Source organism: Hermetia illucens, chromosome 1, assembly GCF_905115235.1.
Source record: "Hermetia illucens chromosome 1, iHerIll2.2.curated.20191125, whole genome shotgun sequence".
NCBI lineage: Eukaryota > Metazoa > Arthropoda > Insecta > Diptera > Stratiomyidae > Hermetia > Hermetia illucens.
This window is the reverse complement of record NC_051849.1, coordinates 11750236-11763831: the sequence shown is the minus strand read 5'-3', so window position 1 is coordinate 11763831 and position 13596 is coordinate 11750236. Positions and strand designations below refer to the sequence as shown.

Below are 13596 nucleotides of genomic sequence, written 5' to 3'. Positions count from 1 at the left end.
TGGACATCAGATGGCAGCCGACAAATAAATTGGTTTCATCTGAAAAGAATTGTTTACTAAGCAAACACAGCGACAATAAGGATTAATAAATTCTATCCAAACAGATAACGTCTTAATGTCGCTCATTTTCCAGAGAAATGATTTATTTTTTGCTTACTAAGTGATAGGAACGGCGACTGTTTGCGCTTTTTACGTAAACGAATACCTCACGGCATCACATGAACGAGTCAACGCACGAAAGCCAATTAATTAAAGTTTAAAGTGAAATATGTAACATAAATGCAAACATGACCTCGAAATAATCAAGCAAATGAGAATATTTAGGGGAAAATATTGAGTGTCACCATTTTTTAGTTTTGGTGGCTTTTGACCGTTTTGTTGGAAAGTCATTTTTGCAAACATTAGTTAAGCCTGACTGAATGCTCGCCTATTTTCTGCACAAAGGAAATTAGTTATTTAGGAGAATCACTAACAGACAGCACTCACTAATGGCATATAAACCCATTATATCAGCTTATAGCCAAATGCTGCAGTTAATTCCTCGAAAGTTCAGTTACCACTCTTATCTATTTCTGTGATAGTTCGCTGTCAGCCTATCATAAACCTAAATTCTTTAGAAATTAAAGTGGGCAACTTTGTTTACCGAAGAAGCAACTTAAAATCCACGATGCAATATCAGTTAAAAGTCAAAAATAGGAAAAGAAGCCAAGAAATATAATACAAATGAAACACATTTGCGAAAACCATAGTTTCGGTATTAACATCTATTTGAATTCTATCCCGCCGAACTGAAAGCACCGCTTCAACCAAACGATCCCAGTTGACGTTGAAATCTAGTACAATTTGCTATGACGAATCGTCGCTTGGCACAGCTGATGTGATTCATTTGTGTTTTCATCCTGTCACCTAACAAAGTCGTGACAGATTCCCACGGATTGCGGTTTCTGAATTATTTTTAATAAAATTCCTTTCACTCGTTTGATTCGTGATTAACGTGTAATAACTGTCGCCATGCAAGACAACCGGCCGGAACTCTACGAGGAGGTGAAATTATACCGACACGCTCGCGAACGTGAGAAGTACGATAACATGGCAGACCTGTACGCCTTGATCAATACTTTGCAGAATCTCGAAAAAGCGTACATTTGGGATTGCATTACGCCACAGGAATACACGGCAGCCTGCTCCAAGTTCCTCGTCCAATACAAGGTCGCATTCAAGCAAGTGCAAAGCGATGAGTTTCCCACCGTCGATGCGTTCGTTAAGAAGTTCCGCCTGGACTGTCCCGCGGCCCTCGAACGGATCAAGGAGGATCGCCCCATTACCATCAAAGACGACAAGGGCAACACGAGCAAGTGCATTGCAGACATTGTATCGCTGTTCATCACGATAATGGACAAACTGCGGCTGAAGATCAAGAGCAAAGACGAATTGCATTTCGAACTCAAGGACCTGGTCGACACCATGCACCGACTCTCATTGATTCCCGAGGACTTCGAGGCAAAGGCAAAAGTTGAGACGTGGCTCTCTACGCTGAACGCAATGCAGGCATCCGACGAACTGGCCGACTCGCAGGTCCGCCAGTTTCTTTTCGATTTGGAATCGGCGTATGCGGCCTTTAATAAGCTTTTGCACAGCGGGTAGGGGAGAGGCCCTTTCTGTGCACACATTGTGGATTGTATGCGCGACCACTGTTTCGGCCGGCATTTGGCGATCTTTAGGTTTAATTTTATATTGTTAATGGAAAGTTAATAAAAATAGTTCGTATTCTAACTTTTGTATTATTTTATTCTGGCTCACTACTCGGTTTAGCGTTGGTGAAACTTGGCAGGACTGAATTTAAATTGGGATTTGAACTGTAGTTACTCTTTGTATGTAGAGTCATTCCATATCCATTAATTAAGGGAGTCTCAGCGTCTGGACGCAAGGAAGTTAGTCCGAAAAGGACAAATAGGTGTCTGCACGCTAAATGTTGACACCCTAACTGGAAAGACCGAGGAACTCTTAAGATCCCTTCGGAAAAGGCGCTTTGATATCTGCGCTCTGTAAGAAACTGGACGGTCTGGTACCAAAAGCTGCGGCATTGATCGCAAACGCGGTAAAAATGGCTATAAACTTCTCTATTTTGGTAGCCCACACTCAATATGATGTTGGCGTTGCCATCTCGGGGAGTTTTCGTGATGCCATTAAAGAAGTCGATCGATTTGATGATTGGCTGATCAAGCTCAAACTTTATACCAGCTGATCGCACTATTCACATCTTCATCGCGTACCATCGCACCACAGACAGGTCGACATGATACCGAGAAAGATGCCTTCTGGTAAGTTCTCGATGAAAAGACTTGTCACGTGCCTGCTGACGGCTATATCATCATCGCCGGCGACCTTAATGGTCATGTGGGTGAAAAGGCAGACGATAACAGGTGCCATGGGGGCAAAGGGTTCAAAGCGTGCAATGAGGGTGGCGAACGTATAATCGATTTATCAGACACCCATCACCTTGTACTTATGAATACATGAATATAGTGGAAACAGTAAAACGCAAATCGACTATATTCTCATAAAACGCCGACATTTTACCATTTCCAGTGATTCCAAAGCCGCTCCCTATGAGACCATCGCACCTCAACATCGGCCGTTGATTGCCGTCCTGCGAATTAAGCCATCGATAAAACAGCGTGCCGGCGGCGATTTCGTAAGAAGAAAGAAACAAGTTGGGAAACCGAAAGCTTAACGCTTCAGGTATAACAGGTTTTGTGTTTCCTAATGTGAGAAGCACAATGCAGTTCTTCATTGGCTGACAGCATTAACTCAGTGCTCAGCTTCAATAACCTGCCCAGAACTGAGCAAATTAAATATCTCATCTCAATACCAGCCAATGGAGAACTGTATTTTGAATTTGCTTCACGCATTAATGCGACCTGAATGAAGTGGCATTCCCCAACTGGTGTTCTTTGTGATCGACGTATCAGCGAACGTCTCAAATCTAAAATTTTCCACAATATCGGACGTCTGATGAAATACCTCGGGAAATCTGGGCATCCTCCACGGACTATGTCACACGCAAGCTGAACTTCACGAGAAACTTTGCTGTAGGCCTTCCAACCAGGGCAAAGTGGAAGACCGGCGGCGTGTTGCAAGACTATGTACAGTATTCTTTGCGGAAGGATCAAAGATGGCCTATGGAGTCGGCGCGGGGGTTTTCTCGAATGCACACGGTGTATACAAGTCGTATGGTCTCCCAGGTTTTGCTAGTGTATTCCAGGCGGAAGTACCGGCGATATTGGAAGTCTGTCGATGGCAGGAGCGTGATTCGAGCAGCAAGCGTAACATAGCCATTCTGACCGACAGCCAAGCGGCCATCAAGGCCTTGTACTCAACGACGACATCTTCGCGGCTGATGGGGCTGATGTGTAGAGACGCGCTTAACCGTCTGGGCGGCAAGCTCAAGGTCACTCTCCTCTGGGTTCCCGGGCATAGGAACATAGAGGGAATGAGCGGGCTGACGGATTGGCCAAGCAAGGCTCTGCTCTTGGCAGTCTCTCGGCGAATACAGCCGGTGTTCCGCTGGCGGCTGTCGGGGGCTGAGTCTACTCGCACTGCCTAGCAACCGCAGGCCTGAGATGGCGAAGGCTTACAAGCTGTACTAAGTCAAGGAGAGTTTGGCCCGCTTATAACATAGCCCGATCACGAAAGCTCCTGTGCCAAACGCGTGCAAATGCATTCAAGATTACGGCGGTCTGCACGGGGCTCTGGCCCATAGGGGACCATACCGCTAGGCTTAACAAACCCTACAACTAACATTGCCGAAGCTGCGGAGAAGAAAGGGAAACGCTCATGCACTTTCTCTGCGATTGCCCAGCTCTAGCTAGAGCCAGTTTACGGACACTGGGTAAACCATACTTTGGGGACCTCAGAGAGATTTCTAGCTGCAGGGTGGGGGAGATCTGCTTTCCTTCGTGAATGCTATGGGCTGGCTCTGAAGATCCGAGCCTGCTGGACTCTGCCTCCCTGCTCCCATAACAGCACTCACGGTCTTAGAAGTTTGTGGCATCAAAACGGCGCACCAAAGCGCTAATTGGGCTCCTCGGAGCGGCCACTGATACCTACCTACCTTCCCATCGTCCGTCTGCCGCTCTCTATAGTTCTGAGTGTTGACCAACTATAAAAGACAATGAAAGTTGTCTTGGGGTAATGGAGACGAAGATGTTGCATTGCACTGGTGGCGTGACACGTTTCGATCCCACCCCTAAAGAGGATATCCGCGATCGTTATGGTGTTGCTCCGATCGTGGAAAACCTGGGCGTGAGGCGTTTTCGATGGTATGGTCACGTAATTCGCGCTAACGAGAATTCACTTGCCAATATCGGTCTGGACATCGAAGTCAACGGTAAGCGACCAAAAGGCCGACCGAAACAACCGTGGCTTGATACGCTGGATGGGGATTTAAAAGCTTCGCGATTACAACCAAATCAGGCGTTTGATAAAATAAAATGGCGAAACCGATCACGAGGAGCCGACCCCGCTTGTGAACGGGACAAAGGCTGAAGAAAAAGATTTATTACTCCTAGGAAGGAGTTTTTCAGTCAATTTCAAAAAGTTGGTAATATACTATTACTAAGTTTATTTGAGCAGATATCGGAATGGGACATATTCTGAGGCCTAGATTTCATCTAAGCGCAACTTTCCTGATTTTTTTCGGATTTTTGGGTTAGGTAGTTTCCGAAAATGAATCCCTGTCTCATTTTAAGTGCGTATATTTTGACCCCTTACTCGTGCACTTTGTAATTCACCTCAAACCTAATACCAGATTCGGAAAGTACTAATTGAGACTTTTCATTCGATGCCTAATATTACTATATTGGATACAAACAATTTTTAAATCCCCCCTTCACTTGTATGGAAAATCTCCATTTAAAATGCACCCAATTTTATGTCACTTACTGTATATGTGGGATTTCATGGTTCCCATATGTCCACCGAATTTCGTTTGGACCGGTTTAGTCGTTTTGGGGAAAATGTGTGTGACAGACAGACAGACAGACAGTGAATCGATTTTAATAAGGTTTTGTTTTACACAAAACCTTAAAAATGATCTCACCTACGCGATTACCAACCATTACGAATGTGGAAGAATCGTGGAACAAAATGAAAGACACGATCCACAAAGCGGCCTCTGCAACCCTCGGGGTCACGAAGCCGCATAAGCGGTACATCAACCGAGATACTCGGCTTTGGAATGCCAATGTTGAAATGAAGGTCCGTGAAAAGAAACCCCTCTACCACAAGTTTTTCGACGATAAAACACTGGCCAATTGGCAAATTTATAAGAATGCCAAACGGGAAGCAAAGAAACCAGTCGCTGTCACCCTAGCGGTCCATTACAAAAATCTTTACGATAAATTGGACACTCGGGGTGGAGAGAGAGGTCTGTATCGACTTGCCAAAACCCGTAACGAACGCACACAGGATATAGAACACTTCTGTTGTGTTAATGACAAGAACGGTACTTTGCTTACCAACCGTCGAGCCGCAACGGATAGATGGCGAGAATATTTCGAGCAGAGTTCAACTGAAGAATTTGCTCATCCTCCTTTTCCATAATCATTGCCGACATTTGGAGCAGTTCCACCTGTCAGCGCAACTGGTGCTCAGAGGTGGCGGTGAGGAAGACGGGGCGGCAACCCTGTCGGCCAAACCAAAACCAAGTGGCCGAGGAGAACCTCCATATTGGTGGCACCGGGAGACGCTGTAATCACTTTGGTTTGCCGGCCGTGATTCAGTAGGCGAATGTTTCAAAGACCTAATCAGGGAGATCAGATCCAAGTCTGCACGGGGACTCATCTGAAGTGGCAAATTGGTCACGAAACCTTACCAGGGGTATACTGATACCATGGGAACCGACATAGCCCCTGGACTCTCAGACTTCGGGTGAACTCCTGTTGTATGTAGGTACAGCTCGGTTGTTTGCGGTTGGCCTCCCTAGTGGGGGTTTCATGATGGTTGTGGTTGTGCTCAAGCGAGAAGAGACCTTCGGGCCTCGGCATGGTGTTGCGTTTGAACACGGGTGCCGTACTCGTTAGTTCGGTAGAGATTTAGGTAACTCTTGCATCCACCAGTATGAATGCTAAGCCATGCACTTGGTATAGACTGGTACCGTTGTTGCTTGTCTCAGCGGGGCTCTGTTTGTGGTCACAAAATCAATCCGTGTCGGAAGAGGACCGTAGGATTAAGTCTCACGACAGGTGTCTACGTAAAACACCATGGGCTTCACTGTCAGCGCAACTGAAGTCGAGGAGGTAATAAAACAAATGAAATCGGGGAAAGCAGCAGGGCCTGACGACATCGCATCCAAGCTCTGGAAAGCGAAGAGCTGGGACCCAACACTGTGGCTCAGTGAATTCTTTAAAAGGGTTATTCAGGAAGGAAGAACACCAACTGACTGACAAGAAAGTACTACTGTTCCAACATGGAAAAAGGAAGGTAGTTCAGCAGAATGTTCAAATTACCGTCCGATCCGGCTACTTTCCCATAACATGAAGATTTTTGAACGCATTCTTGACAATCGTATTCGCGAAATCGCTGAAATAACCGTGAATCAAGCCGAATTTGTCAAGAATTGCGGAACTACTGACGCAATACACGCTGGGCGGTTACTCATGGAGAAACACCGTGAGAAGCATCGCCCTCTTTACATTGTATTTCTGGATCTTTTTTTTTGTGCGTACACGGAGGTGGAAAATCTTAGAAAGACACGTCCGCCGCAGCTCCGCCGCCCGAACGGCGGAACTACAGCGGGCGTGTGTGGGATTCATACCCACTAAAAACCACCCCCGGTCTCTCCAGCCCCAGCCCCGCGGGATCACCATTGAGGTATTACTTGGCGGGGTAGGTTTGCTCTTAGGCACTCATCCTTCTCCTATTTGCGGCTTTCCTCCTTCTTTGTTCCTTCAGCAACTCCTCCTGCATTTCGATGATTGCGGAGCCAACCCCAAGCCACTTCTCCTCGGACTCCAGCATCTCAGTAACCAAGCTCTCCGGGGTCTCGCTCCTGCCCAGCACCTGGTTTAAGCTCCTTCTCTCCATCGCAAATCGTGGGCAGTGAAACATCACATGCTCTGGATCCTCCGGTATGCCATCGCATCTGGGACAGTTCGGAGCATCATCCAACCCAAAGCGGTGCAGATACTGCTTGTAGTAACCACCGTGTCCCGTGGGGAACTGGGTAATGAGGTAGTTGGTCTTCCCATGTTTTCGCTCAAGCCACACCCTAATGTTGGGGATGAGCCTCAAAGCCATCCGCCGGTAAACCGAGTTCACCTGCTTCCGTCTCTGAGAGTTTGCAAGCGCCTCTGCCCACACAGGCGACGAGTAAAGCAGGATGGAGCGCACCACTCCGGCTAGCACCAACCTCCGGGAATGTTTCGGTCCACCAATATTTGGCAACATTTTTGCAAGTGCCGTGGTGGCACCGGCTGCCTTTTGGCATGCATACTCTAGGTGTTCCCTAAAACTCAATTTGGTGTCAATTATTACCCCCAGGTATCTAATAGCCGGCTTTGATACAACCGTATGTTCACCGACCTCCACTTTCACAGTGTTATTTTTTCTGCGGTTCGTTATTAAGACCGCTTCCGTTTCCGCGTCCGCGTCCGCGTCCGCTCTCACTGTTTCCGTTGCGTAAACCTCCACATCTTCTGGGTGTTTTGCTGCAAGAACCACAGCTAGGTCATCACCAAAGCCGACAATCGTAGTCCCCTCTGGGGCGGGAGAGCAAGCACCCCATTATACATGATATTCCACAACAGGGGACCAAGTACCGATCCCTGTGGTACCCCGGCTGTGACAATGTACTCTTTGGGGCCCTCATCCGACCCGTACCAGAGAGTCCTCTCTGAGAGGTAGTTTTCCACCAAATTCGCTAAGCATCCGGGGACACCTATGTCAGCCAACGCCCCTTTAATTCTATTCCAGTTGGCCGAGTTGAATGCGTTTTTGACATCCAACGCCACCACGGCACAGCAGCCGCCAAAAATCAGTGCACCTTTTGCCAGGCTTACCACCATGTCAATTACGTCCACCGTAGAGTGGGCGCGTCGGAAACCAAACTGGCGTTCCAACAAACCATTGCTGGCTTCGACGATGGGCAGGAGTCTGTTGTAGATGACTCTCTCCATCATCTTCCCCATTGTATCCAACAGGCAGATAGGACGATATGACGCTGGGTTTCCAGGTGGCTTGCCAGGCTTCGGAAGCAACACCAACTTTTGCTTTTTCCACTGGGCAGGGAATATTCCTTCTTTTAGGCACGCCTCGAAGGTGTTGGCGAAAAGGTCGGGCCTAGTCTTCACTGCCAGTTTCAAAGCTCGGTTGGGGATGCCATCCAAACCTGAGGCCTTGTTGTCACCGAACCTACCACATATTTCCCGCAGCTGGATCTCCCTGATGAAAGAGATCAACGTTTAAGTCCAATGACCCTTTTATGACTGGTCCCATCATTGTTGCCATCTGCTTATGGATCTCTCACTTTCGACTTTCTCTCTTTTGATGCACCCAATGTTATATATGTTAATCACCCCGTCTGCCAGGATGTCAATCGGCATCATTCCCAAGGTGACGAACGCTGCATCATCTGAGACGATCCTGAAGGCAGAACCGTTCGGTGGTAGATAGAAAACTTACAAAATTGTTCTTTGGAATGGTCAAGCAAGTAACTTGCATTTGAATTTTCACCAACTGTCGAGAACGTAGGGTACGGGATTGTAATTCAGAGCATTCGAAATGCATGTCTCCGAATTTCAGGGTACTCGTTGCATTATTATTCACTGACAATTTTAAACCGGGCGTATGCATATTCATATGAGCTATGTGCGAGTAGTTGCAAACATATATATTTTGCATTGGACTTTTCTTCTCGCATCTAGAAGCATATTCAATTTATTTTCCAGTCTACAAGTCCACGCAACATCAGATGAATATCGAAAGACTTTTCATATGGGTGGGTTGGGTAATGCATGTAGACTTGACTGAAAAATGAAAGTGTCTCCGTTCCCTTCAGGCCGACTTGTGAAGTCAACTGGCAAAGCTATAATCAACGCACATTGATACCTGCCCAGCCACTATACACCTGAGATACAGACAGCATTGGCTGCAGTCGTAACGTGTCATACATTGCCAAAAGTTAGAGACCTTTCCTTCTTTTGATTGAGCCTTGCACGCAAGTTCATTTGTTCGTGCGACGCGAATGCCGATAATGTTTCTTATATTTTATGCGAAATGTCTTTGGAAATTTGTAAAACGAGTTTCAGAACAAAGTAGGGCAAAATGCTAAACTTGTAGAATTCAAATATTATATAATTGACTTGCATTTTAGCGGTGAATGTTGAATGGGTTGTGTACGAAGTTGCTGGGCTGTAAGAGGATTTGAATTCCTTTGGTATTCTTCTGAACGGGCACGCTATTTGTATATGACGATTTCCTTCAAACTTTATATCCCACAAGGCAGTTCAGATATTTAAAAAACTCAGCCGAAAAGGACGTTGAGCAACTGGGATTAGAGTCCTTGAAAAATACAATAAGCAGTGGAATTCCTTCTCTGAGCACCTTAAATATCTTGGGGACTGAAAGTATCTGTTCATGTCAGACTGACGGAAAGAGTAACCCTATTTTGAGGTATAAGATATTAAATTTATTTCTGAGGCTACAATCAGAGCCATGTCGTGACTGATACAGCGGTAGTGGCTTATACTGAGTGCAGGTTTAGCATTCATACCGATGTATCATCATCAATGGTGCAACAACCGGTATCCGGTCTAGGCCTGCCTTAATAAAGAACTCCAGACATCCCGGTTTTGCGCCGAGGTCCACCAATTCGATATCCCTAAAAGCTGTCTGGCGTCGTAGTCTACGCCATCGCTCCATCATAGGCAGGGTCTGCCACGTCTTCTTTTTCTACCATAGATATTGCTCTTATAGACTTTTCGGGCTGGATCATCCTCGTCCATACGGATTAAGTGACCCGCCCACCGTAACTTATTGAGCCGGATTTTATCCACAACCGGACGGACATGGTATGTACCGATGTATGCAAGGCCTATCTAACATCTCTGAAGCAACTAAGAGGTACAGCGACTGAGTTGTTCAGCTCCACGTATAAGCCCACAAAAAGTTTTGTGGCGATACGGGGACAACCCCAAGCACCATGAAACTCCCACAAGGGAACCAACCACAAATAATCGGCCCGGAAACACATTCTCCAGAAGCGTATGCTCTCAGAGCGCCATCGCGGTCCCATGGTATCAGATAACTTCTGGTGAGGGCTCGTGGTAAAAATCACTTTAGATGAGTCCCTTTGCAAACCCTGATCTGACCCTGAGTACGCGAGGATGGGACTCCCCAACGGCTTAACTGGAATCAGCCCAGTGCGGCGAATCGCAACAAAAACTTTCCACCAGTCAACTACCGCTCTGCGTACAACACAATACATCAGACATAACAAGACAACACTAACACGAAACACATTAGCTAAGCCAGATTTTAGCAAACGTACGCCCTCCTCATGCTGTAGGCTGTACGACGCCGGTCCTCCACTATATCAAGAGGAAGAACTCCCAACAATACCTGCATGTAGTCGGTCGAAATCGTGTAAAATACAGGAAGACACGCTAAAAGCGCCACTCGCTGACAAGCGTAGAGCAGTTTCCTGCCCTGCGCCGCCATTGCGCCAGATCACACAACAGAGGGGACCCGTACGTAGAACATGGAAAACATAGTCCCACATATATGGATATACCAGCTCGCCTTGCACACCTCCACACCACATTTAAATCACCCAGTTCTGTCAATAGCAGTAACCTGCCCAGAACTGAGCGATTTAAATTCCTCGGGTCAATGCTTGATACGCAAGATGGGAATTTAAAGGCCTCGCAATTACATCCAGATCAGGCATTTGATAAAATAAAATGGCGGAACCGATCGCGACGAGCCGATCACGCTTGTGAACGGGACAAAGGCTGAAGAAAAAGAAGAAGATGTGAGGAACGACGAGTGCATGACAGCTCCGTGTCACATAGATAAAAATTCCATTGCCCTCCATTTTTTAGAAAAAGATTTAAATAAATCATTTGATGGAAAGCCCTGTGTTGATACATAATAGTCAATCTCATACGCTTCAGACTTTGAATTTAATCTTCTTTTTCTTTTTCTTCAGCCTTTGTCCCATTCACAAGCGGGGTCGGCTCAAACTATGAGTTTAATATTTTTAGCAAATGCGCAGAATTTAACCATACAAAAAAGGGCTGGGGAGATTTAGATTCTTCATCAATGGAATTTTAATATTTCACTCGAATGTCAATTATTCTCGTTAAGCATCTTATTTGTTTGGCTTAGGATGCTGTTAATTCGCGCGAAATTGATAAGTTTCAACTGCTGTAACTTTGTCACTAATAGTTGGATATTCATGAAACTTGGCATGCGTATGCACGATACTGCCATCTATGCCGGTGCAATTACTCCTAGGATAAACTTAAGGGGAGTTTTTCAGTAAATTTCTAAAAGATGGTGATATACTAGTATTAGTAAGTTTATTTGAGCAGATATCGGAATGGGACATATTTTGAGGCCTAGATTTCATCTAAGAGCACCATCTTGACTTTTTTCCGATTTTTGGGTTTGCTAGTTTCCGAAAATGAGTTCTGTCTCACTTTAAGTCTGTACATTTTCACACCTTACTCGCGCGCTTTGCAATTCAAAACTAATGTCAGATTCGGAAAGTACTAATTGAGGCCTTTCATTTGATACCCCACATGACTATATTCGATGAAAAAAAAATGTACATCCCCCCTTTACATGTATGCATACAAACTTATGTCACTCACTGTATGCGTGGGATTTCATATCTCCTATATGTCCACCAAATTTCGTTCGGATCAGTTCAGCCGTTTTGGAGAAAAATGCGTGTGTCAAACAGAAAAACAGACAGACAGACAGAAAGACAGCGAATCGACTTTAATAAGGTTTTGTTTAACACAAAATGTAAAAATGTATATCCTTTCTGAGATCTTCCAGGATAGGAAACAGAGCCCCCCTGGTAATTTATGTGAACGTTTGACGATCTTGTAGGGTAGATAGTGGAAAATTCTCCTACGCTACACTAAACCGCGAAGAAAATGTGCTCATGCTTGATTTCTAGACTGAACCCTTATCTGAAACAGTCATTGTGGCCGGTAATAAGCTCATACCTCATTATGAATAAATATGTGCTAGTCTAAGGTTGCTGGGTATCCCTATGTATAATACTATCGTTGTAATTTTCTCAAACTGAAAGTGGGGTCCTTCAGGACTTAATGAGAAACATTTAAACTTTTTGGGAAGTATTAGGTCGCGGAAATTTACAGGCGTATTCTAACTTATGATGGACTCCATTTTCTTTATTCTGCAAAAGCGATGGCAACCAATATTATTCCTCCAATTTTATTTAATGGACAAAAAAAGAATCTTCTACAAAGTGAGCACATTTTTTTTTCTTTTTGGGAGTAGGGTAGGGACTCCCGCAACAGCCCTCTGTCGGAATGCAACTCCCTGTCATCAGAGAACTAGCCTGGAACTGTTTGACATATTACTTCGGGCTAGCTCTCCCGTTCTCCCGGGAGCCTTCAAGTCAGGGAATTCCTTTCACCAAAGCGAAGGAAGGGGAGGAAGGTAGCTGTTAGTTCAGTGAAGCCCTTACCGTCCGATCTCTCTGCCGGTCGAGTTCAATCCTCTTCGCAATAAGATGAGCCCGAACATAATGCGCAATACGGTTCCAGCTCCCAGTGCTCTTCAGCATCTCTTTGACAATGTTGTCTGGAGAGAACTCCCCTGTGTCTGCATAAAGGTGCTGACGAAAGCCGTCCCACCTCTCGCAAGAGAAAAAGGTATGTTCAGCGTCGTCCGCCACTCCATTGTAGAACACATAATCAGGAGATCGCGCCTTCCCGATCCTGTGCAGGTAAGACTGAAAACCTCTATACCCACTTAGAAGTTGGGTAAGGAACTAATCAATCTCAACCATGGGTCTAATATGCCGATGAGCCGCGCAGTCCATCTGCCCCTTGGCTCATTTTGCCAAGAAAGTTGCCACTCGATAAGGGTACGTTCTTCACGGGCAACCACCTCTCTTAAGTTCTCGCCTTTACGGCGATAGATATCTTTGCGCTTTGGGCCACGGGGATCACTCCCGCGATCCACCATCACAGCCGGTTCGGAGACGGTGCGATAAGCAGACGCCACTCGCAAAGCTCCCCGCCTCTACACTCTCTAGAGCAGAACCGACTGCATTGCTCCCATAAGGAGACGTCTCCTAGTTGATATAGGGCTCCCAATATTCGCCATTAGCCGATTCAAGGCCCCGACTCCAGCTGCAGCCCTGTCCGTTATTGCTTTGATTTGCTCGAAGAAGCTAATCTTCGAGTCGAGCATTAAACCAACGTATTTAACCGCTGGTTTTGATTCTATAGTCAACTCGCCGATCGATATGGGACGCAGGATCGGGATACTCCTTCTGGTCAAGATGACTACTTTGGTTTTTTTTCAGTGCAAGGCTGAAACCGTGAACAG

General features: G+C 45.9%; 1 protein-coding gene across 1 annotated transcript; it reads left to right on the top strand.

The window, feature by feature from the left end:
- The first annotated feature begins 864 nt into the window (after nucleotides 1–864).
- LOC119646518 (vacuolar protein sorting-associated protein 28 homolog) lies at nucleotides 865–1773 on the top strand. The gene has a single exon (XM_038046978.1). The coding sequence runs from the start codon at nucleotides 1012–1014 to the stop codon at nucleotides 1642–1644; it is 633 nt and encodes a 210-aa protein (XP_037902906.1). The 5' UTR covers nucleotides 865–1011; the 3' UTR covers nucleotides 1645–1773.
- The last annotated feature ends 11823 nt before the right edge of the window (nucleotides 1774–13596 follow it).

Coding starts and splice junctions, on each gene's coding strand:
- LOC119646518 (XM_038046978.1), top strand. CDS start 1,012: ATGCAAGACAACCGGCCGGAACTCTACGAGGAGGTGAAATTATACCGA.